The sequence below is a fragment of the Watersipora subatra genome, chromosome 5 (assembly GCF_963576615.1).
Source record: "Watersipora subatra chromosome 5, tzWatSuba1.1, whole genome shotgun sequence".
NCBI lineage: Eukaryota > Metazoa > Bryozoa > Gymnolaemata > Cheilostomatida > Watersiporidae > Watersipora > Watersipora subatra.
The window spans coordinates 65,536,534-65,563,345 of NC_088712.1; the positions used below are offsets into that span (position 1 = coordinate 65,536,534).

The following is a 26,812-nucleotide window of genomic DNA, read 5'->3' on the forward strand; positions in this document are numbered from 1 at the left end:
GATAGTCTGTAGGTAAGATGATGTGATAGTCTGTAGGTAAGATGATATGATAGTCTGTAGGTAAGATGATGTGATAGTCTGTAGGTAAGATGATATGATCGTCTGTAGGTATGATGATATGATAGTCTGTAGGTAGGATGATATGATAGTCTGTAGGTAAGATGATGTGATAGTCTGCAGGTAAAATGATGTGATAGTCTGTAGGTAGGATGATATGATAGTCTGTAGGTAGGATGATGTTATAGTCTGTGGGTAAGATGATGTGATAGTCTGTAGGTAAGATGATGTGATAGTCTGTATGTAGGATGATATGATAGTCTGTGGGTAGGATGATGTGATAGTCTGTAGGTAAGATGATGTGATAGTCTGTATGTAGGAGGATATGATAGTCTGTAGGTAAGATGATGTGATAGTCTATAGGTAAGATGATGTGATAGTCTGTAGGTAAGATGATTTGATAGTCTGTGGGTAAGATGATGTGATAGTCTGTAGGTAGGATGATATGATAGTCTGTAATTAAGAGGATGTGATACTCTGTAGGTGAGATGATGTGATAGTCTGTAGGTAAGATGATGTGATAGTCTGTAGGTAGGATGATGTGATAGTCTGTAGGTAGGATGATGTGATAATCTGTAGGCAGGATGATATGATAGTCTATAGGTCGGATGATGTGATAGTCTGTGGGTAAGGAGAGGTGATAGTTTGTAGGTAGGATGATGTGATAGTTTGTAGGTAAGATGATGTGATAGTCTGTAGGTAAGATGATATATTAGTCTGTAGGTAAGATGATGTGATAGTCTGTACGTGAGATGATGTGATAGTCTGTAGGTAGGATGATATGATCGTCTGTAGGTAAGATGATGTGATAGTCTGTAGGTAAGATGATGTGATAGTCTGTAGGTAGGATGATATGAAATTCTGTAAGTAAAAGGATGTGTTACTCTGTAGGTAAGACGATGTAATAGTCTGTAGGTAGGATGATATGATAGTCTGTAGGTAAGATGATGTGATAGTCTGTAGGCAGGATGATATGATAGTCTGTAGGTCGGATGATGTGATAGTCTGTGGGTAAGATGATGTGATAGTCTGTAGGTAGGATGATGTGATAGTCTGTAGGTAACATGATGTGATAGTCTGTAGGTAAGATGATATGATAGTCTGTAGGAAAGATGATGTGATAGTCTGTAGGTGAGATGATGTGATAGTCTGTAGGTAGGATGATATGATAGTCTGTAGTTAAGATGATGTGATAGTCGGTAGGTAGGATGATATGAAATTCTGTAGGTAAAAGGATGTATTACTCTGTAGGTAAGATGATATGATAGTCTGTAGGTAAGACGATGTGATAGTCTGTAGGTAGGATGATATGATAGTCTGTAGGTAAGATGATATGATCGTCTGTAGGTAAGATGATGTGATAGTCTGTAGGTAAGATGATGTGATAGTCTGTAGGTAAGATGATATGATAGTCTGTAGGTAAGATGATGTGATAGTCTGTAGGTAAGATGATATGATCGTCTGTAGGTATGATGATATGATAGTCTGTAGGTAGGATGATATGATAGTCTGTAGGTAAGATGATGTGATAGTCTGCAGGTAAAATGATGTGATAGTCTGTAGATAGGATGATATGATAGTCTGTAGGTAGGATGATGTTATAGTCTGTGGGTAAGATGATGTGATAGTCTGTAGGTAAGATGATGTGATAGTCTGTATGTAGGATGATATGATAGTCTGTGGGTAGGATGATGTGATAGTCTGTAGGTAGGATGATGTGATAGTCTGTAGGTAGGATGATGTGATAGTCTGTGGGTAAGATGATACGATAGTCCGTAGGTAAGATGATGTGATAGTCTGTAGGTAAGATGATATGACAGTCTGTCGGTAAGATGATTTGATTGTCTGTAGGTAGGATGATGTGATAGTCTGTAGGTAAGATGATGTGATAGTCTGTAGGTAAGATGATGTGATAGTCTGTAGATAAGATGATGTGATAGTCTGTAGGTAAGATGATGTGATAGTCTGTAGGTAAGATGATGTGATAGTCTGTAGGTAGGATGATATGATAGTCTGTAGGTAAGATGATGTGATAGTCTGTAGGTAAAAGAATGTGATGGTCTGTAGGTAAGATGATGTGATAGTCTGAAGGTAGGATGATATGATCGTCTGTGGGTAAGATGATGTGATAGTCTGTAGGTAAGATGATGTGATAGTCTGTAGGTAAGAGGATGTGATAGTCTGTAGGTAAGATGATGTGATAGTCGGTAGGTAAAAGAATGTGATGGTCTGTAGGTAAGATGATGTGCTAGTCTGAAGGTAGGATGATATGATCGTCTGTAGGTAAGATGATGTGATAGTCTGTAGGTAAGATGATGTGATAGTCTGTAGGTAAGAGGATGTGATAGTCTGTAGGTAAGATGATGTGATATTCTGTAGGAAAGATGATTTCATTGTCTGTAGGTAGGATGATGGGATAGTCTGTAGGTAAGATGATGTGATAGTCTGTAGGTAAGATGATGTGATAGTCTGAAGGTAGGATGATGTGATAGTCTGTAGGTAGGTTGATGTGATAGTCTGTAGGTAAGATGATGTGATAGTCTGTAGGTTAGATGATGTGATAGTCTGAAGGTAGGATGATATGATAGCCTGTAGGTAGCATGATGTGATAGTCTGTGGGTAAGATGATGTGATAGTCTGTGGATAAAATGTTAAGATAGTCTGTAGGTAAGATGATGTGATAGTCTGTAGGTAAGATGATGTGATAGTCTGTAGGTAGGATGATATGACAGTCTGTGGGTAAGATGATTTGATTGTCTGTAGGTAGGATGATGTGATAGTCTGTAGGTAGGATGATGTGATAGTCTGTGGGTAAGATGATACGATAGTCTGTAGGTAAGATGATGTGATAGTCTGTAGGTAAGATGATATGACAGTCTGTCGGTAAGATGATTTGATTGTCTGTAGGTAGGATGATGTGATAGTCTGTAGGTAAGATGATGTGATAGTCTGTAGGTAAGATGATGTGATAGTCTGTAGATAAGATGATGTGATAGTCTGTAGGTAAGATGATGTGATAGTCTGTAGGTAAGATGATGTGATAGTCTGTAGGTAGGATGATATGATAGTCTGTAGGTAGGATGATGTGATAGTCTGTGTGTAAGATGTTGTGATAGTCTGTAGATAAGATGTTAAGATAGTCTGTAGGTAAGATGATGTGATAGTCTGTAGGTAAGATGATGTGATAGTCTGTAGGTAAAATGATATGACAGTCTGTGGGTAAGATGATTTAATTGTCTATAGGTAGGATGATGTGATAGTCTGTGGGTAAGATGATAAAATAGTCTGTAGGTAAGATGATGTGATAGTCTGTCGGTGAGATGATACGATAGTCTGTAGGTAAGATGATATGATCGTCTGTAGGTAAGATGATGTGATAGTCTGTAGGTAAGATGATGTGATAGTCTGTAGGTAGGATTATATGATAGTCTGTAGGTAAGAGGATGCGATAGTCTGTAGGTAGGATGATATGATAGTCTGTAGATAAGATGATGTGATAGTCTGTCGGTGAGATGATATGATAGTCTGTAGGTAAGATGATATGATCGTCTGTAGGTAAGATGATGTGATAGTCTGTATGTAAGATGATGTGATAGTCTGTAGGTAAGATGATATGATAGTCTGTAGGTAAGATGATGTGATAGTCTGTAGGTAAGATGATATGATCGTCTGTAGGTATGATGATATGATAGTCTGTAGGTAGGATGATATGATAGTCTGTAGGTAAGATGATGTGATAGTCTGCAGGTAAAATGATGTGATAGTCTGTAGTTAGGATGATATGATAGTCTGTAGGTAGGATGATGTTATAGTCTGTGGGTAAGATGATGTGATAGTCTGTAGGTAAGATGATGTGATAGTCTGTATGTAGGATGATATGATAGTCTGTGGGTAGGATGATGTGATAGTCTGTAGGTAAGATGATGCGATAGTCTTTGGATAAGATGGTATGATAGTCTGTAGGTAAGATGATGTGATAGTCTATAGGTAAGATGATGTGACAGTCTGTAGGTAAGATGATTTGATAGTCTGTGGGTAAGATGATGTGATAGTCTGTAGGTAGGATGATATGATAGTCTGTAATTAAGAGGATGTGATACTCTGTAGGTGAGATGATGTGATAGTCTGTAGGTAGGATGATATGATAGTCTGTAGGTAAGATGATGTGATAATCTGTAGGTAAGAGGATGTGATAGTCTGTAGGTAAGATGATGTGATAGTCTGTAGGTAGGATGATGTGATAGTCTGTAGGTAGGATGATGTGATAATCTGTAGGTAAGAGGATGTGATAGTCTGTAGGTAAGATGATGTGATAGTCTGTAGGTAGGATGATGTGATAGTCTGTAGGTCGGATGATGTGATAGTCTGTGGGTAAGATGATGTGATAGTGTGTAGGTAGGATGATGTGATAGTTTGTAGGTAAGATGATGTGACAGTCTGTAGGTAAGATGATATGATAGTCTGTAGGTCAGATGATGTGATAGTCTGTAGGTGAGATGATGTGATAGTCTGTAGGTAGGATGATATGATCGTCTGTAGGTAAGATGATGTGATAGTCTGTAGGTAAGATGATGTGATAGTTTGTAGGTAGGATGATATGAAATTCTGTAAGTAAAAGGATGTGTTACTCTGTAGGTAAGACGATGTAATAGTCTGTAGGTAGAATGATATGATAGTCTGTAGGTAAGATGATGTGATAGTCTGTCGGTGAGATGATACGATAGTCTGTAGGTAAGATGATATGATCGTCTGTAGGTAAGATGATGTGATTGTCTGTGGATAAGATGTTAAGATAGTCTGTAGGTAAGATGATGTGATATTCTGTAGGTAAGATGATGTGATAGTCTGTAGGTAAGATGATATGACAGTCTGTGGGTAAGATGATTTGATTGTCTGTTGGTAGGATGATGTGATAGTCGGTAGGTAGGATGATGTGATAGTCTGTAGGTAAGATGATACGATAGTCTGTAGGTAAGATGATGTGATAGTCTGAAGGTAGGATGATATGATCGTCTGTAGGTAAGATGATGTGATAGTCTGTAGGTAAGATGATGTGATAGTCTGTAGGTAAGATGATGTGATAGTCTGAAGGTAGGATGATGTGATAGTCTGTAGGTAGGATGATGTGATAGTCTCTAGGTAAGATGATGTGATATTCTGTAGGTAAGATGATGTGATAGTCTGAAGGTAGGATGATATGATAGTCTGTAGGTAAGATGATATGACAGTCTGTGGGTAAGATGATTTGATTGTCTGTTGGTAGGATGATGTGATAGTCGGTAGGTAGGATGATGTGATAGTCTGTGGGTAAGATGATACGATAGTCTGTAGGTAAGATGATGTGATAGTCTGTCGGTGAGATGATACGATAGTCTGTAGGTAAGATGATATGATCGTCTGTAGGTAGGATGATGTGATAGTCTGTAGGTAAGATGATGTGATAGTCTGTAGGTAAGAGGATGTGATAGTCTGTAGGTAAGATGATGTGATAGTCTGTAGGTAAGAGAATGTGATAGTCTGTAGGTAAGATGATGTGATAGTCTGAAGGTAGGATGATATGATCGTCTGTAGGTAAGATGATGTGATAGTCTGTAGGTAAGATGATGTGATAGTCTGTAGGTAAGATGATGTGATAGTCTGAAGGTAGGATGATGTGATAGTCTGTAGGTAGGATGATGTGATAGTCTGTGGATAAGATGTTAAGATAGTTTGTAGGTAAGATGATGTGATAGTTTGTAGGTAAGATGATGTGATGGTCTGTAGGTAAGATGATATGACAGTCTGTGGGTAAGATGATTTGATTGGCTGTAGGTAGGATGATGTGATAGTCTGTAGGTAGGATGATGTGATAGTCTGTGGGTAAGATGATACGATAGTCTGTAGGTAAGATGATGTGATAGTCTGTAGGTAAGATGATATGACAGTCTGTGGGTAAGATCAATTGATTGTCTGTAGGTAGGATGATGTGATAGTCGGTAGGTAGGATGATGTGATAGTCTGTGGGTAAGATGATACGATAGTCTGTAGGTAAGATGATGTGATAGTCTGTCGGTGAGATGATACGATAGTCTGTAGGTAAGATGATATGATCGTCTGTAAGTAAGATGATGTGATAGTCTGTAGGTAAGATGATGTGATAGTCTGTAGGTAAGAGGATGTGATAGTCTGTAGGTAAGATGATGTGATAGTCTGTAGGTAAGAGAATGTGATAGTCTGTTGGTAAGATGATGTGATAGTCTGGAGGTAGGATGATATGATCGTCTGTAGGTAAGATGATGTGATAGTCTGTAGGTAAGATGATGTGATAGTCTGTAGGTAAGAGGATGTGATAGTCTGTAGGTAAGATGATGTGATAGTCTGAAGGTAGGATGATGTGATAGTCTGTAGGTAGGATGATGTGATAGTCTGTAGGTAAGATGATGTGATAGTCTGTAGGTAAGATGATGTGATAGTCTGTAGGTAAGAGGATGTGATAGTCTGTAGGTAAGATGATGTGATAGTCTGTAGGTAAGATGATATGACAGTCTGTGGGTAAGATGATTTGATTGTCTGTAGGTAGGATGATGTGATAGTCTATAGGTAAGATGATGTGATAGTCTGTAGATAAGATGATGTGATAGCCTGTAGGTAAGATAGATAATAGTAGCACACATCCTAATCAGTCACATACTCACAAAATTTATACTCATTCAACTAATGTTTTCTCTCTACCTGTTATTAGCTGTTATTACAAACCATCTTTTGGGTAGTTAATAACAAACTAGCTCTAGCTGTTTTTGCTCAAGAATAAATTGGAGAATCTCTGGCTATTTAGCAGTGGACATCAAGTTAGCAGCCATTGTAGTTGCCCAGTATGACAGGTAGCGTCTCATGCTAATGTGACAGCTTTAGCAGACTTTCAGTATGAAAAGCATGTCATGCTAATGTGACAGCTTAGCATACTCTCAGCGTGACAGACATGTCAGACTAAGTTGGCATTCGCAGTACATTTTCAAGATGACAGGTATACCATGCTAATGTGAGAGCTCTAGCAGACTCTCGGTGCGACATACATGTCACACCAAGTTGAAATTAGCAGTGCATACTCGGTATGAAAAGTATATTGAACTTAGTTGACAACCAGTGCAGATACCGACTGAGCCCTAAACTAAGTCATACTGAAAAATGTACTATACTAGGCCAAAAGAATTGTACTCGGTGAAAAACCACAGGCAGTTAAGGTATCATAATATTGTAAGCAACTTGTTAATTGGCACTTGGTAGCCCTAAACACCCAAATATATGTACGGACTAGCTGAATTAGTTTATGTAAGTTACCAATAGTGAGTCCTGAATGGTCTACAAGAAGTATGATTACAAAATTAAAATGACTCACTACTAAAATCTTTGAAATTTTATAGATGTCAAGCTGACTTTGGGAGTGTTTGACATCTGCTCTACAACTAAATAGAACTGTCAGAATTTATAAAAGTTGAAGAGAAAGAAAGGAAAAAGACTTATTAAGGAAAACAGAGATTTTACGATAAAATTTTAGACGCGAACTTGTATATTTGATCAATCATGACTTATACGGTCATAAGGCAAACCTATCAGAAGTTTGTGGTAGCTGCAAAACACCAACTAATAATTATTGGATAGTGGTTTCTCTGTGAAAAACTTACTAACCCTTCTAGCCAACTTATCAAAGGTGATGAGGAGAGAAATCGAGGAGTTTACTTGATTCGACCTTTTGACCCTCCTCCTCCAGCTCACTCCTCTTCTATTTATCTTATCAAACTCACAAAGCTAGTTGTGTAAAATAGAAGTGTACTGAAGACGGAACAAGAAGCATTGTAAAGCGCTAGGATTGCTTAAACCATAACTGTCACGTACAACTTTTATTGTATTTACTAGGTAAATCAGACACGCTGATTCCGATTTTGTACTCAAAATAAAGATTAGTCCCTCTAACTTTCAGTGTAATGAAGGTTTTTATAGCTTTTTAATATTGGTCTCGAAAACAACACGATCGGCACAACAAGCTCCGCCCATAAATACGTGACATAACCTAGCTTTTTAGGAACATAAGTTACGTAGGGATGTTTACACCAATTTAGAATAATAGAGATGGGTGTTTTAAAATCCATTAATATCCAAATTCATTCTAAAAATAATCTCAGTCTTTTCTGAAAGGAAGATAAGCTATTTAGCATTGCATATTTAAAACAAACGCGATAACAACGCTAGCTTGTGATAAAACCGCGCTGTTGAGCTCACTTTTCTCGGCGTTCAGCCTATTTAGACATCATGTAACAAGCTACGAGCAATTTTAAATAGTTTATATACCTTTCATAAAAGACTGAGATTATTTTACAGGCTGGATTTAGATAATAATGGGTTTTAAGACACCCATCTCTATATTCTAAATCGGACTAAACATTCTTAACTTCTGTTCCTGAAAAAGCTAGGTTTTGTCACATATTTATGGGCAGAGCTTGTAATGCCGATTGTGTTGTTTTCTAAATGGATATTGAAACGCTTTAAAAAAGCCTAAATGACTTTGAAGGTTAGTGGAACAATCTTTATTTTTGAGTACAAAATCGGAATCAGCGTGGCTGATTTACCTAGTAAATACAATAAAAGTTGTATGTGACAGTTATGGTTTAAGCAAAGCGTGACAAGAGCATAATAGCGTGTATATAGCAAGCGCATCAAAAACTGGCAGATTTACTGATGTTTGTCATAATATCAGTTACAGCGTTGCTTTACATAAATTTATTAATTAATTTGTTAAATGTGAGTTTATGAATTTGAATCTGTGAATTTGTTAAACGTTAATACTACATGAGTGTGATCCTGTTTTCACCAGCTGTCTATATGATATATGTAGATATGCCTTTGCACCTCATACTACAATGTCTTAACATCTGTTGTTGTTTTACATATCTTACATGTATCTAGAGACAATGGCTGAAGCTGATCCAAATTCATATTCTATTTGTCGAAACTGTGAACGGCCGTACAGTATCTCAGGAGATGAAACACACAACCGGGAGTTTTGTATATGCCCGACATGTCTCAGGTGAGATTCACAATCATAATCTCTAACAGAAGTACTTTTCCAAGTAAATGCTGTCAAATAATTTTGCAAGTTTTGCAAAGTAAAGCTCATCATAAATGCTTTGATTTGTTTCCGTCGCTCTTCGATTTTCTTGAAGACTAGCCGAATGGTCTGCATTGCACGGGTACTAAACAAAGCTTATAAAAAGTGGCAGGTAATGTAGTTGCTTGCCACTTGCTATTAGCCTAGCACACTGTCAATAGCTAGTTTGAATAAGCAAGTAAACTTTCTAATAAGTAATAACAGCCGTGAGAGCAAGCTTTAGTGCTATGCGTATTTTAACCCAGATGGTGACTCATATTGCCCAATGAACTTGCTGCCCCTTACGTAGCTCAATTGGTTAGTTTATCGTTCGATGAACAGGAAGTTCCGAGATCAAGTCTTTTGTGATATCGGTTTGTTCATACTGGATACTAAGCTGGATACTATAGCTGGACAGACGGAATGACAGACGACAGATGACAAACTTTGAGATTTATTTATACAGATAGACAGACTTGCAAGTGCATTCAACTTTCTCACTTCTAAATATTAGCATATGTGAAGAGAAATCATTCAATTGAACTGTTTGCAATTTTAAGATGAAGTAGAATAAAAGAGTCTATTTATGTTCGTGATATCAACACATCTTCAATTTAAAGGCTATAATATACACATAATGTGTTTTGTTCACTGTATGTCCTTCATAGAAATTAACTTCTAATCAAATGATCTGTTTAATACTTTGTATTTTGGTATTGTTGGAACTGCCCCCATTTCGGACTTTAAAATATTTTGGGATCAACACCCCAAACAGGCATTGAGGCAAAAAAAAACATTTTGTGAAATGAAGACGGCGCTAAATACAATATTGCTTTGATACCAAAATGTTGGCCAGACATTCACATCTTCAACCAAAGACACTCCCCTTTATTAGACTGACATCCCATTCATTAGACTGACACTCCAACTAAATGACCTAGTCAATCACCTTTCAAAGCCTCAGAGTAATTGTACCCATCAAAAATAAAGACTTCTAAATTCTTATTTATACTTTGTCTTTATTTCTTATGAAAGTACTAGAACAAGAAAAAGAAAGCTAGAAAATGAAGTTGCATTTTTCAATTGACTAAAGCTGGGATTGTCTGCTCGTTATCATTTAATGAAGATTTAACATCTGGCAATGTTGGCTCAGCTTGCTTTGTAATGGCAAACACAGCATACTCTATATATTTTAAACAGTTGTTTAACTGTATAGCACAGATCCTCAGTTCATAGATAAGGTTTTAAATTAGAATAGCGGATAAAACATGTTACATCTGCCAGTCTCTAAGTACAAAAAGTAGTGTACTTAACTACAGAATTGTCATTACATAAACATTTATCAGGCAACCGATATAATAACATTTTACCTTGACAGCAATATTTTCTATTAGTAACTCTCTGCTAAGAAAGTTATAGAAAAGCCAAATAAACAATCATTAAAAGCTAAGTTAGACTTTTGCTAAAATGAAAATAGTATGATGAGAGAAACCGATAGACAAAGGATAAACCAATTACGGTTCACTTGTTACAGTTATTGGCTGCATTGATTGGATGGATAGGTACTCAGTCTAATCGCTATAAATGATCTTGCCAAAATTTATAAGAATGTCACAAGAATTTACATGTATGTATTTACATTGAATCAAACTAGCCTCATCTCAGCTACCCAGCTACTGCCCATCCTGTAAAACGTTGTTAAAATATCCATTTTTTGAATATCTTGTTTTAGAAGCCGGCCAGCTGCTGAAGGAGAGGATGCTGTTTCCACCAGCACATGTGGCAAGAAAAAAGCTGACAGCGTATGCAGCCAAATAGTAATGATGACAATCTTATTACAATACACTAATACCACTTTAACCAAAATTCCACAGTAAACACAAAATTTCAAATATTAAAGAAGCAAACTTATTAGAACTGTGGGTTATGCATGTAAAAATAACTGATGCAGTACTGCTTTCTGGTGCACCAGACAGTTATGGTCAACTGTGCTTTCTAGTGTACCAGATAGTTATGGCCAAGTGTGCTTTTTAGTGTACCAGATAGTGATGGCCAAGTGTGCTTTCTAATGTACCAGATAGTGATGGCAAGTGTGTTGTTTAGTGTACCAGATAGTTATGGTCAAGTGTACTGTTTAGTGTACCAGATAGTTATGGTCAAGTGTGCTGTTTAGTGTACTAGATAGTTTATAGTCAAGTGTTTTGTCTAGTACATCAGATATTTTATGGTCAAGTGTGCTGTTTAGCTTCATGATGACTACAATGACACTAGCTAAATACAGTAGTAATATTTTGGTAAAAACCAAAGCAATTCTTTGTGTGGGCTTTGCTATGTATTTGCCATGTGTATATCTGCATTAGCCCTGCTTTGTGTTTGTCCCGTGTATGTCTGTGCTTGTTCTGATATATGTGTGTGTCCCATATATGTCTGTGTGTGCCCTGCTACGTGTGTGTCCTGTATATGTATGTGTGTACCTGCTATGTGTGTATCGTGTGTATGTCTGTGAGTGCCCAGTGAGTGAGTGTGTGTGTGTGTGTGGTGTGGTGTGGTGTGGTGTGGTGTGGTGTGGTGTGGTGTGGTATGTGTGTGTGTTTTGTTGTATGCGTTCTATGTATTTTTCCCACGTCTCATATTATTTGTGTCTCAAATGCCAAGTAACACCTTTGCATGTTTCCGCAAACGCTAATAAGTTACACCTGCTATACATGTCACATTCTAGTTGCTATTAAGTTACACCTGCTATACATGTCACATGCTAGTTGCTATTAAATTACACCTGCTATACATGTCACATGCTAGTTGCTATTAAGTTACACCTGCTATACATGTCACATGCTAGTTGCTATTAAGTTACACCTGCTATACATGTCACATGCTAGTTGCTATTAAGTTACACCTGCTATATACGTCACATGCTAGTTGATATTAAGTTACACCTGCTATACATGTCACATGCTAGTTGCTATTAAGTTACACCTGCTATACATGTCACATGCTAGTTGCTATTAAGTTACACCTGTTATACATGTCACATGCTAGTTGCTATTAAGTTACACCTGCTATACAATTCACACACAAGTTGCTAGTAAGAATGGTGCATTACCTAATATTATAAGTATATTAAGTATATAAGTACATTATACACACACACACACATATATATATATATATATATATATATATATATATATATATATATATATATATATATATATATATATATATATATATATATATATATATATATATATATATATATATATATATATATATATATATATATATATATATATATATATATATATATATATATATATATATATATATATATATATATATATATATATATATATATATAAATGTATATCTATATAATATATGTCACATGAACCTGTAAATATGTCATATTCACCCATATATATGTCATACGCATCCATACATAGGACACATACACCCATATATATGTAAATGAACTTGCACATACGTCATATACAATTATACATGTCCCATACACTCATATATACGTCAAATGGATATCTCAAATGAATATATCAATTGAACATGCCTGTATGTCATAAACTGTAGGAAATTGTCTATTTTGACTGAGTAGTCGTAAGGGCATACCGTATCATATTGATAAATCTTACAGCCATGTGCTGAGGTAGGAGTGCCGGAAGCAGCCTCTGATAAGTTCAGAACCCTCAACACTCAGTATAGATCAAATAGACCAAAGACATTACAACTGTGCAACAACTCATCTCAATGTCAATGTGATGAATGCATCAGACGCCATAATAATATTTACCGTGGATCCAGTCAGTAAGTAGAGATTATATTCAACTAACTTCATTTAGACACGGACTCGGCACTTTATAAAGGCCTGTGCTTTGGATTACAATAAAGCAGTGTTTATTCTACATGCAGACAAAAAATGTGGGTAGAAAAATAATTTTACGTTATTATGTGCGCCCCATTAAGGTAGGCGGTGAAAATCTGAAAGCACCTCAAGTGAATGTCTCCGCTTTAATCATTCCAAACAAGTAGCTATTATGCTTTGCTGACTGTAAAATGGAGCCACAATTTTTATAAAATGGTTAATTGTTTCTCACAGCTTTTCTTAAACAGACAGCATGTCTAAATACAGTAGACTCTCTAATACAGTGGACCCTCACCATATGATTTTAATTTGTTCCAGTGTTGGCTTCGTAAGATGAAAATCTTGTATAAAGGAATATAAAAACCCATAATAAATATCTAATGCAACCACCCATTGGTAAAAACCATCAAAATTTTATATATGTTCTGTACATATTAACAATTAGTAACAAAATTATACGTTAACTTTAGTAACTATAGTTACTTACAGGAACTTTGGTGTATTTAGTGACTATGATTTACAACAAAATGTAACGTTACAATGTACTGTGTGCAGTACGTACTGTAAGGAGTTACGAACGGTAAGGAGTTCTTACCTTCAAATCAGGCCTCTAGTGTAAATGTTAAACTTCCACTTGTGTAAATTCAAGGCAGGACTTGAATTTAACTTAAATAAATTTAGCTTACTAAACACACACTTGCAGCTAAGTTTTAGTGTGTATTTTTAACTATTTTACTGAACTTCAACTTTTTCATCGGCTAAACTGTTATCACCTATTTGCTTTCAGTTTCGTCTTCACAATAACTAATAGCGCTGAGCTGAGCAAGATTGAGCATACTATCTCTTGTATCCATTGTTAGAGGGGTTTCCATACATAGCATGTCGGTATATTTGTTATTCCGATGTAATTGTCATACCAACTGTCAATTTTGAATTAATAAAGAATTTTTTGTTAATATCATTACAAAATATATTTCATATAGAGAGAAAAAAAACATGGTGTTCTACATCATGGGGCAAAAAGGTTGTATAACAGGGTCATCGTAACCAAAGGGCGCACTGGAATAGCTTCTAGTAGCTGATTATTGATTTGGTCAATAAGATGTCACCAAGATCAAGTTGGTTGTAGCCCTATTTGTACATGTGTGAAATTTGTGCTTCCTTTAGCGGTATCAAAATACTTCTGTCACATACATGTATATATTATTTTGTTCACCCATCTTGTTCATTATACCTATTTTTATAGAAATGATTGCAAGGCTGAGAGATTTGCTCAGACAGACCAGAATACAAGTTTGGATACCAAACTGTCACTAGAGGTAGGACAGTGTTCTGTGATTTGATCAACTATTGTCTGGCATCTGCTGACATTTGTGGACTTTGAAGACATGCAGAGGCTGTAACCATGCGTAACCATCTATATTAATCAATAATGATGTTGGATTACTTATGGTTCCTGCATAGGGTTGGCCGATTTGAGGTTGTGAAAAGCTGTTGCATGGGTTTAAGCAATTTAACATACCTGCACATGATATTATTGAAGCCAAATCATAAGCTATCACAAAAGTTGCTCATGAGAAAGTTTGCAATTGTAGCACAGCTGCTATTATGTTAACATGTTAGATTTGACAAACCGTCTATGACATGCCATTTATAACATGCCTCTTGTTACACGTAATTTATTAGTTTACTAGTATTTTAGTAGCAGTTTAATAGTAGATTGAGCCATCAATGTTAGAAATGATTCTCAGCATTATACTTTTTGTAAAACTTATCTTCAATTAACCAAAAGTTACAATAGTCCCATGACAGTACCAATCAATTGCACATGTGTGCCAGACCATGAATAGACATATGAACTATACAGTATGTAATAAAAAACATATGAACTATACAGACATCTAATCAACAGACACATGAACTATACAGCTATGTAACAAACAGACACATGAACTATACAGATATTTAATAAACAAACATACATGTATGAGTTACATGGCTATCTGATAAACAGACATATGAATTACATGGCTATCTAATAAACAGGCATATGAACTATACATATATCTAATAAACAGACATATGAACTATACAGACATCTAATAAACAGACATATGAACTATACCGATATCTAATAAACAGACATATGAACTATACCGATATCTAATAAACAGACATATGAACTATACAGATATCTAACAAACAGGCATATGAACTATACAGCTATCTAATAAACAGACATATGACTTATACATATATCTAATAAACAGACATATGAACTGTACAGATATCTAATAAGCAGACATATGAACTATACAGATATCTAATAAACAGACATATGAATAACATGGCTATCTAATAAACAGACAAATTGTGCTCAAAGTATTTTAGCAGATGAGTGTCTTCAAAGCTCAGCACATTAGCCTATCTGTTTGCATGAAACTACCTCAAACTACTCCACTTTACTCTATTATCAAAAGAACCTGTCAATCTAGTTTTGTAACTCTCTGCTTTGCTCTCATCCACAAAAATATTCACTTAGTTTTTAAGCCCTTAAAGATGTGGTTGTGTCAAATTTGAGTTGATCTTAATAGAAAGCTTATTTTCTCTATCAGTTGATATGTTGTTTGTTGTGTTAGGCAATCTCATTGCCAAGATATTTGAAGATTAAAGTCGAAAAAAATCTGATCACGGTAAAAACGCTCAGGCCAAAAAAACATGGCCAGAATTGCCCAAAATGATGTCACGCGTGATATATCTGTCAATATATCTCGTATTCCCATCGGCTATTTGCGATAAAGGTCTAGTCCTACGCGGCTCTATCGGCATATATTTTATTTTATATTTGCTCATGTTGCCTAGAGTAAAATTTAAATCCAGCTACAGATACATTATTATGAATGTTTCAAAGGCCTCAAACAACAAAAATTGAAAATTTGTTTTACTCACTTTCTCCAAATGCTGTGTAAACATTTGAGTACCGACTACCAATGCTACCGGTTTATGGTAATTCTGCCAAGCAAACTATGTAGAATAAGGTCTTTGTATCGGCACAGTTCCGTCGCTACCCACACAAATGATATACAGCCTCCCAAAAGCCTCTCTCACATTATGCCTATCGCCTATCCTGGGGGCAGGGCTGTATATCATTGCCCACATTGAAAACTAGTTTCTTACTACCGTAAGTAAAATAAGCAAGCTGCGTCTTTGAACAGAATATACATAGGGATAGAGTTTTAAGGATGAGAAATCTGCTGCAAACTTGATTTGAACTCACATTCTCCAGTTCTGCGGACTTCCAAATACCGTATCCAATTTACTACAATATTCTGCAAATCATGTTTTGCATTATCTTCAACAATATTATTTTATTATATAATTTTTACAAACAAAAAATTTTCATCTCGGCATGAAGCTTTTATTAACAATATTCATCAAGTCGTAGCCACTCACATAGTTTTAGCTGATACAATAAGACAAATTCATCTACTGCAGCTAACTCAAACAAAACATCATGGTTTATGCAGCACACATTCAAGTCTCTCTTTCCCATTTATGGCAGTTTCCACACTGACAAAGCTGCTTCGGCGGGTGAGACCACATAAACATCCTGTAATCAGTAAAACAAACGCAAAAAATATATGTCATTCATAGATATGTCATTCTAACGCTGATATACTAAAAGCTTTTAAATTGGGAGTTAGATAGATTGCGAGTGTAATTTTAAAAACAAATAAATGTTTAACAAAGGCATAAGTACGCCAAGCCAACGATTCGAAGCTTTGGTTCTGGAAGTTAAAGATTTGCATTGATCAATCGATTTTCTTCACTTTCTACAAATGAGAAGGGAACATCTAATTAAAAGTCAAATCATAAATCTAATTTATGAGATAAAACTGCCACAGAAAATTTGAAGCAAATGTAGCTAGGTAAAATGATAAAAAATTATAAAACGATGATTAGTAATAGCAAAAAGTTATAGTTTTATTAATTAGTACATGTATTAATGAGTACTAAAAATATTACCTTTAGCATATTCATCACTCTAAGCCATTGTATTGCTAGATGCTATGGATTAAAAAAAGCCGTCAAGAACTCACTGTACATACGTATCTCGCACGCGCAGGAAATTACATTTTAGCCCCAAACAGGGAATTATAATCTGAATGTAAACTCAACAGCAAATCTATAGGAGAGTCAAAGTAAAAGATAAATTTACCTCCATTCTTCGATCTTCCTCCATAGCACTTTAACGACCTGATGCCCAGAAAACTCGGAGTCACCTTCGCAGTAACTTCACAGCAATTTTTACAATTGTTCGTCAATAAAACGTGTCTATCGAGTAATTCATTAAAGTAAAGATTTTAATTAATTTAGTAAATATCGATGTCCATGCGATTTAATAATAGAGTAAAATCTCTAAATTTGAGATCACAGACAACATGTTTTACGAGTAATAACATTTACTACGACCTATATAAAAATTTCAGGCTGATGACTGGCTAATGAAGCGACCTTATATTTATCGATCATGGTTTTTTCAGATGTATCACTAGTGACATCACGAAAGAAGTACCCGCTGGAACGTGAGCTTTTTAAAAGAGAGCCTCATTCAACTACATATATCTCTGGGCATAGTTAGTCTACAAAAACAAAAATGGCATCAAATTGTGGCTGATGTTTTAGCCTTTGATCGGTCTTGATTTCATTAAATCGCTCTTTTTTACGCAACCACATCTTTAAGTAATGAGTAATCTTATTTAGATGGCAGTCATAGAAGTTTCACTTAAAAGGTCATCTGTTATCTGAAGAAATTACTTTACAGTAGTAGTACTACTATTAGATAAGCGTTAGCAATACCTCACTAAATAATTTGGTATTGACTAGAACTTCTAATATAAAATGTGCATAGAAGAACAATTCAAACCTATTATGAAATACAATAGTAAACTATAACCTATTATGAAATACAATAGTTTTGTTGGTTTAAATGATGCTTTCTTCTTCTACAGTTTGGAATGCCGAGTAATCCCGTGTCTTCTGAATCAGCCATCATCAATGACCACAGAGGTCATATAAATAACGATATGTTGCTGAATATACAAAACATTAGTGCCCCAAGGTCAAGTGAAAGCCCAGTAAATAATATCGACCCATTTAACATTAGCGCCACAAGGTCAAGTAAAAGCCCAGTAAATAATATCGAACTATCTAACATTAGTCTCCCAAGGTCAAGCCCAGTAAATAATATCGACCCATTTAACATAAGCGCCACAAGGTCAAGTGAAAGCCCAGTAAATAATATCGAACTATCTAACATTAGTCTCCCAAGGTCAAGCCCAGTAAATAATATCGACCCATCTAGCATTAGTGCCGCAAGGTCAGATGAACCCACAATGAATTGTATTGACCCACCTGACATTAGTGCTGCAAGGTCAGATAAACCCGCAATGATTTATATTGAGCTACCTGAGATCAGTGCTAAAAAGTCATGTAAAATTACAATAATTAACAACAACCGACCAGTACTTGACAATGACAATGGGGATGACAACAATCCTGCTATGGTTAATGGTGACAATCCACAAGGAGAAGATCATGACCAGCCTTTATTAGGTGAGGCCCGCTCACAAAATTTACATGACCTGAAATTTAATTGAGCATGAACTTTTTTCTGAGCATTGCTACCTCAGTAACTAAAATCAGACTTGACTTATCAGAGGCTTGATTGCATATTGCATAAGCTTGCATGATTACCATAGTGCATCAAACTCATGTTGCAGCCTGTTTTGACCAATATTTTAACATGATTGTCTTTAATATCTTCTGTTTTTTTTGTAAAATACCCTGAGGTCAAGAGATGTCTCTGATATTCAGATATTTATGTCTCTATAGTAGTTAGTTAATCAATAAGAACAATCGTTTTATCGATGAAGGTGAAGGTGCAATAATTGACAACAACCGACCAGCACTTGACAATGACAATGGGGATGACAACAACCCTGCTATGGTTAATGGTGACAATCCACAAAGAGAAGATGACGACCAGCCTTTATTAGGTGAGGCCCGCTCACAAAACTCACTTGACCTGAAATTTAATTGAGCATGAACTTTTTTCTGAACATTACTACCTCAGTAACTAAAATCAGACTTGACTTATCAGAGCGCTTGATTGCATAAGCTTGCATGATTACCATAGTGCATCAAACTCATGTTGCAGCCTGTTTTGACCAATATGTTAACATGATTGTCTTTAATATCTTCTGTTTTTTTTTTGTAAAATACCCTGAGGTCAAGAGATGTCCCTGATATTCAGATACTTATGTCTCTAGTAGTTAGTTAATCAATAAGAACAATCGTTTTATCGATGAAGGTGAAGGTGCAATAATTGACAACAACCGACCAGCACTTGACAATGACAATGGGGATGACAACAACCCTGCTATGGTTAATGGTGACAATCCACAAAGAGAAGATGACGACCAGCCTTTATTAGGTGAGGCCCGCTCACAAAACTCACTTGACCTGAAATTTAATTGAGCATGAACTTTTTTTTGAACATTACTACCTCAGTAACTAAAATCAGACTTGACTTATCAGAGCGCTTGATTGCATAAGCTTGCATGATTACCATAGTGCATCAAACTCATGTTGCAGCCTGTTTTGACCAATATGTTAACATGATTGTCTTTAATATCTTCTGTTTTTTTTTGTAAAATACCCTGAGGTCAAGAGATGTCCCTGATATTCAGATACTTATGTCTCTAGTAGTTAGTTAATCAATAAGAACAATCGTTTTATCGATGAAGGTGAAGGTGCAATAATTGACAACAACCGACCAGCACTTGACAATGACAATGGGGATGACAACAACCCTGTTATGGTTAATGGTGACAATCCACAAGGTGAAGATGATGACCAGCCTTTATTAGGTGAGGCATGCTCACAAAATTTACATGACCTGGAATTTTCCTGATATTCAGACGTTTATGTCTCTAGTAGTTAGTTAACTAATAGGATCAATCATTTTATTGATGTAACTTCCAATCATGGAAAATGAGTAAATAAGCTAGATAACAATAGAAAGAAGACAGTCTGATAGAAGGCTTTAGATGCAGAAATTATGGAAGCTGTGACTAGATGAGATACAAGCATTGGTCATCTTAAAAAGATAAAAAAAATGTGTTGATTAGTAAAAATAAACCAACTTTAGAAGTGCTCACCAAACAAGCTTTCCATATCATGAAAAAACATAATGGCTTTGTATGACCTACCCAGATGCTCTCAAAGACTAAACTAGTGATTTCAGTTTTTTGGAACTTAGTTTTTATTGGGTAACTCTTTTACGCATAGTTATGATTTATTTTAAACTTTGAGTCTGTTGACCAAAAAAGAAGTTCTTTATTTTACGAATACATCAAGGTTACAGGTGTTTGCAGAAATCCGATAGCTGACAGAAAATGTATTGTATACTTTGAAGCGTGTTAAATGTTCCCAGCATGCATGCCTGCTCATGGTATAGCAGTACGGACTTTACTGTAAGTCTCATTGAGTCACTCCACTTCCTTGTCTCATCAGACACCATTACGTTGTATGCATTTATTTGTTCTTCTTTCTAGGTGGACAAGACCGAAGAAAATGCTGCTACGTTCTGGGTGCTGTAATCGGAGTTGTCATTATAGCCATTATAGTCGGTGCGGTAATCTATGTGTACCTCAGTGTATCTGTGGGTAAGTTGATGTTCTAAGTCTAACTAAACCTAACACTTTCTATATGCTAAAGCCCTTTGCAATGAGGCTTAGTAGCTGTAAGACTGAGTAGTGACAAAGTGAGATACATCTACCAAACTTTGATGTGATTTGTGGACCAGTGAAGATCACTTGACATGTATTTGTATTATACTGCATACCCTCTAATTTTACTTTTTCTCCTTCCATTCCTTTTTTTAACTTATGCAAACTTGCTTTGCTGAGGTTTATGTTCTTAAAACATTTTACCTTCAACCAATCATTGTGCTCTTTACAATAGACGTTTCTCATTATCTTTGAGTCACGCATTTCTTAACGGGTGCCAATGTGAAAGCTGCACTTGCAAAAGTCAATATATTTAGCTACGATTTTTATTAATATTTGTAGATATAATTTATAATTTGTTACGTGTACATGTGTATATTTAGACACCCTTTATTCTAAACATGTATGAAATAGAACAAGATATTAGTTTGACACTTTAATTGACCTACAAACAAATGAATAGTACTAATATAGAAGTGTACTTTATATTGAGTGACTTTTCGAGTACTACAACCGATATGAACACAAAATATTCAAAGTAAAGTTTTTTATTGCTCCTTTACTCACCATTCAAAGTGTTTTGTTTTCTAAAAAAAAGAAATATTTTTGACACCAATTTTCTGAAGATAGTTTTGCATAGAGTTTACTAAAACTTATGTACATATTTAAATCACTGTTAAGAAAGTTTTAAGTTGACACTGATACCAGCTTTTAAAGTGGGCTAGCTGCAAAGTTTGAACAGTTTGTAATAAAGCTGAAGAACATTGTTCATCTTCAATATTCTGGGCATATATTGTCTGTATCGACTGTAAAGTTTAGAGAAATAACGCAATGCGGAGGACACCTTTATATTGGTTCTATTTGTTAGCTATTGGATCTCTGATTCTATAAATGAAAATGGATAAAAAGCAGGTAGAAACAGTTAAACAGGTTTGAGCCCCTCAATTTATTCAAGGATTAATAATTGAGAGACTTATTGTTGCTGAGAGGATTGTATAAGCTATATATTTAACAGCAGCTTTCGAGGGTGATCTTCAGTCATGACCTCCAGATGTTCTTCAGCTCTCTCGCTCAGCTGATATTATGTCATAGCTGAGGGTAACTAGTCAGCCATCATAATTATTACTTTGTATGAACTCAAAGTATTCAGTTGAAAGTTTAGCTTTCCCTTCAGTTGAGCAGGCAGATTATATGTTGTAATAAGTCTGATCAAAAGAACGCCTGAATATATTAGTTTTTATTTTTACATGATTTTTTTTATTTTTAGCTGGTAAAACTACAACAGCGCCATTCACTACTACCCAGCCGTTCACTACTACCCAGCCATCAACTTTCAATCATTCTACACCTACAACAGCTCAAACAACACAGACCACTTTGACTACAACTCCCAAAACCTCTACTAGTACTTTTAGCACGACTACTAATACGAGTACGACTACAAGTACGACCACTAGTACGACTACACCTATGACTACCACTCATAATACCACCACTACTAGTACTACTAGCACATCTACAACTACACCTACAACGACAATGACGACTACGACAAAACCTTCTCCGACTCCAGCGGAATGCCAGACAGCAGCCACCTTCAACCAAAGCTGGAGGCAGGATCATAGTGGTGGAAGCCACAGACCAGGGGGAGAGCACTCCAAAGATGGCTATGCGTGTGATTTTTATGCTAATAGCCCCTGGTTCAGATTCTTTGGTGCAGGAGGTAAAATTTAGCATTTATCTAAACCTTCAGCAACTGCAAAAACACAAAATCCTTATTTCAAGCTGGTAGTACCAACTGGACGCAGTCATAATCTCTCATTCAAAAAAAACCTTCGAGTTTCTCATTCGGTTATTTGGATCAAACAAGTTAAAAAGTGTGGGCATATTTTTAACCTTTTCAGAGCTACAGTACATTTTTTTACATTTATAACATTATGGACACGCCACTACCCAAAACTACACAGAATAACAATCTAACACAGTAAATAATGTAATTAATAAGTCTTGTAATGTCTTTCGACGCTAACTTAGTATGAAACCCTTGAACACAACCTGGATATTCTTGTAAGAATGATAAAAAACATACAAAAGCTATTGTTCTACACTAGTCAGCCTCTCCCCGTTTTAGTCTTGCAATGTCACAATGATCTCTGTGAACAGAATAATGAACTCTCTGTGGCAACAGATAAGCAAAAACTGTGTAAACGACGATCACCGAAGTTTGGTTTTTAAGTATGATCTTGTTTCCCTTGTTTTCAAATAAGCTGTTTTTGCCCCTTAAAGGTCATGCCTTTTTTAGCAACAGGTGCTGAACTGTGAGGATCCTCTACCTAGTTTATTAGTTGCATTTTCCCTTCTCTAGAGATTTTCCATAACAGTTCAGTTACCTGTGATGAACTTTTGGTCAATGTCAGACTTATACCACTCAGCCTCAGTTTGCTGGGCTGACACTCTAACCAACTGAGCTACTCTGTCATCTTTCAATCTTCAGGTTCATGGTACCAATCTAAGGAAAAAAATGCATTGTGCGGAGCTCAAACGCACACAATTCATTATGCAATGACTGACATTCAAACTGGCCGGGCTAGTCATCAACCTTTCATCACTTCTCAATAACTGTGCAAATAACTATTCTTTGTGTTTTATGACAGAAAAGGCAAACTATTATAAACTACATAAGCAATTACATATGTACATTACAAACTATACAAGCGGTAATATAGCTGAGGTTTAGAAAAGACTACTTAATAATAATTTTTTATGGCACACCCAACAATCTTTTGTAGAACTCTAATGTGCCGTAGATCATTCGTTGAAAATCACTCCATCAACAAACCTAGATCTCTCTATACAGTAAACACTGATTGAAATGCTCTACTAGGGAATTGGTATTTTAACCACACGCTGTCCGACAAACACGTGGTTTAAGTTTAAAGGGTTTCTCAGTTTTTTATTCAAAGTTATTAATCAAAAAAGTTTTTGAAAGGTCACAAATTAAATTACTAATCTGTAAAAGTTTGAATGGGGATCAGCAAATGGCAATAACAGAAAATGTTTGTTTTCCTCTAGTATAGCCTTATATATTTAAAATTGCTTTTGTTATATTGTGCGTGTTATGTACAAAATGAATGAATATTAACCCGTTGTTGTGCCTGTACTAATCATGAGGCTAAGTTGTATATCACTAACCCTGAGGCTAAGTTGTATCTTACTGACCCTGATTCTATGTTGCATCTTACTAACCCTGAAGCTAAGTTGCACCTTAGTAACCCTGATGCTACGTTGTATCTTACTAACCCTGATGCTAAGTTGTATCTTACTAACCCTGAGGCTAAGTTGTATCTTGCTAATCCTGAGGCTAAGTTGTTTCTCACTAACCCTGAGGCTAAGTTGTATCTTACTGACCCTGATTCTATGTTGTATCCTACTAACCCTGAGGCTAAGTGGCATCTTACTAACCCTGATGCTAAGTTGTGTCTTACTAACCCTGAGGCTAAGTTGTATCTCACTAACCCTGAGGCTAAGTTGTATCTTACTAACCTTGAGGCTAAGTTGTATCTTATTAACCCTGAGGCTAAGTTGCATCTTACTAACCCTGATTCTATGTTGTATCCTACTAACCCTGAGGCTAAGTGGCATCTTACTAACCCTGATGCTAAGTTGTGTCTTACTAACCCTGAGGCTAAGTTGTATCTCACTAACCCTGAGGCTAAGTTGTATCTTACTAACCTTGAGGCTAAGTTGTATCTTATTAACCCTGAGGCTAAGTTGCATCTTACTAACCCTGATTCTATGTTGTATCTTACTAACCCTGAGGCGAAGTTGTATCTTACTGACCCTGATTCTATGTTGTATCTTACTAACCCTGAGGCTTAGTTGTATCTTACTAACCCTGATGCTAAGTTGTATCTTACTAACCCTGAGGCTAAGTTGTATCTTGCTAATCCTGAGGCTAAGTTGTTTCTCACTAACCCTGAGGCTAAGTTGTATCTTACTAACCTTGAGGCTAAGCTGTATCTCACTCACCCAAGTAATGATCAGCTGTCTGAGTCATGCCTCACTTGTTTAAGCATAGCTGCCAACCACATTGTATATCTGCTGACCCAGGAGTTCCTTTTTTCCTAGGCACCATGATGATGGATGACTGTGTTCTTATGAACAGCTGCGGGGCGGAGGTTCCTTTCTGGACTGATGATACAATGCCACAGGCTGTAGGAGTAACCATGTATGTAAGGGCTTACGGAGGATATACTAAATGCAGAGCCAAGGTAGTACGCATCAAGGTGATGCGATGTAGCTGGAATGGAAATGATTTTATATATAAGTATGATGACACGCCGTATGATTCATGCTTCTATGCCTTTTGTGGCAAGCTATGAACTGACTGTTTATAGATCAAAACAGGGATCTGAGGCTATGTCTCATTATAAACATTATCAAATGTTTAGCCTGTGAGACAAAGACTGCTTTGAAGAGTATAAGATGGAATCCTGAATGTTTAGATAATCGAACGAGTCAAGCTAGCTCAATATAAGTTTTTCTCTTTCGATACAACTGTCATACTCATGCAAGCCAGTCTGTCGTTTACACAACCTTTTCTCAATCGTGACATGCTCATGCAGCAAAGCTGCCTTGCACTCAAATCTATGTACACATTCACGGGACCTTTATTCCACCATCGGGTTTTGATGGACTCCTTTTTCTGGTTTAGTCCTTCTAATTGCCAGAGTGATATTTTTTTATAAGCTTTCACGCGGGTGCTAAGCATACATCATTGCAGTTTCCTTTTTCTACAGATGTAAATATATTTTTATCAGCTGTATGTATTTTACCTGCAATAAGCAGAATAATATTTATATATAATGTACAGATTATATGACTAGGTTTATAGTAGTCTGAGTAAACAACTGGGCTCAGCAAATGACGAGCATATTTTATGGCGCATATCATCGAACATCAACTAATATCAAACCAAGAAATATGGAAAAGTACTGGATGTTTATCACAATGTTTTCAGATACAGTCAAACTTTAGCAAATGAAGTTAGACTTCAAATACATGTACTCGCTTTGCATTTTGAGTTTGCTAAATCTTGGAAAAATATTATGAAAAGTTTTTTATGAATAGATTATATTTGGCTTGATTCATGAAAAAAACAAAAAAATTTGATGAACATCTCAAGTTACTGAACAGCATGAAATGATATAAAGTTATGTGAAAAATAATAGGTTGTTATTGCTCCTTTATTTTGGAAATATATTTATAGAAGCGTAAGTTTGACAGTGCATATAAGTTTGATAGACACATACTGCGTGACGTACACTAAATGTATTTCAAACTTAATTTATTTTATGTTAGTTTTATTATTTTTGCATTTTCCTTATAATTTTTACCAAATGTTTCACTTTTACCAATTTGAGTATTTTGGAATTTTGTATGTTTAAAGTGACTTCTTATGATGAGACTAATATTGGCTCAGATGTTCAAAAGTCTCGATACAGAAATTGTCATAGATCAAGTGACTCGGGTTCCCTTTTTATGATCAATCAACAGAGATTAGAGTTATGTATAACATGTGGAACCTGGTACTTCCGTTCATTTTTACATATTAACAGCTTTTTTGGAAAAGAATATTACGAATCACTGAATATTTGCCAGAAGCACTTTTACTATTAAAAAGGAATCAATAAGACACCTATCTGATGTCTATTTTTAAATGGTTGCACAATCGTCACTCATCAAATTGTATTAGAACTTTAAAATGCTATATTATGAGAAATTACAAAGCGCTACATATACAATATATATATATATATATATATATATATATATATATATATATATATATAGCATATATATAATATATATATTGAAAAACAAACCAGCAAACCTTTGAATTTCAGTAAGGCATCATGGTGCCATCATTTGTTAAAACAACTTTCAGGAAATCGTTATTGGATG

At 35.7% G+C, this 26,812-nt stretch overlaps 1 protein-coding gene and 1 long non-coding RNA gene across 2 annotated transcripts; both read left to right on the forward strand.

The window, feature by feature from the left end:
• The first annotated feature begins 9,002 nt into the window (after positions 1 to 9,002).
• LOC137397597 (uncharacterized) lies at positions 9,003 to 18,509 on the forward strand. The gene is made up of 6 exons (XM_068083891.1): positions 9,003 to 9,118; positions 10,911 to 10,980; positions 12,828 to 12,997; positions 14,302 to 14,374; positions 18,068 to 18,236; positions 18,481 to 18,509. The coding sequence occupies exons 1-6, from the start codon at positions 9,003 to 9,005 to the stop codon at positions 18,507 to 18,509; spliced, it is 627 nt and encodes a 208-aa protein (XP_067939992.1).
• Positions 18,510 to 18,567: 58 nt separating this feature from the next.
• Positions 18,568 to 22,149, forward strand: LOC137397015 (uncharacterized). Its single transcript, XR_010978700.1, has 3 exons — positions 18,568 to 18,671; positions 20,675 to 20,785; positions 22,116 to 22,149. It is a non-coding gene; the product is annotated as an uncharacterized lncRNA (long non-coding RNA).
• Positions 22,150 to 26,812: the final 4,663 nt, after the last annotated feature.

Bases quoted from the DNA above. Each gene is read 5' to 3' on its own strand.
- LOC137397597 (XM_068083891.1), top strand. From the start codon at position 9,003: ATGGCTGAAGCTGATCCAAATTCATATTCTATTTGTCGAAACTGTGAA. The intron at 9,119-10,910 runs GTGAGATTCACA...ATCTTGTTTTAG, and splicing joins ATATGCCCGACATGTCTCAG to AAGCCGGCCAGCTGCTGAAG. The intron at 18,237-18,480 runs GTAAAAGCCCAG...ACCTGACATTAG, and splicing joins CATTAGCGCCACAAGGTCAA to TGCTGCAAGGTCAGATAAAC.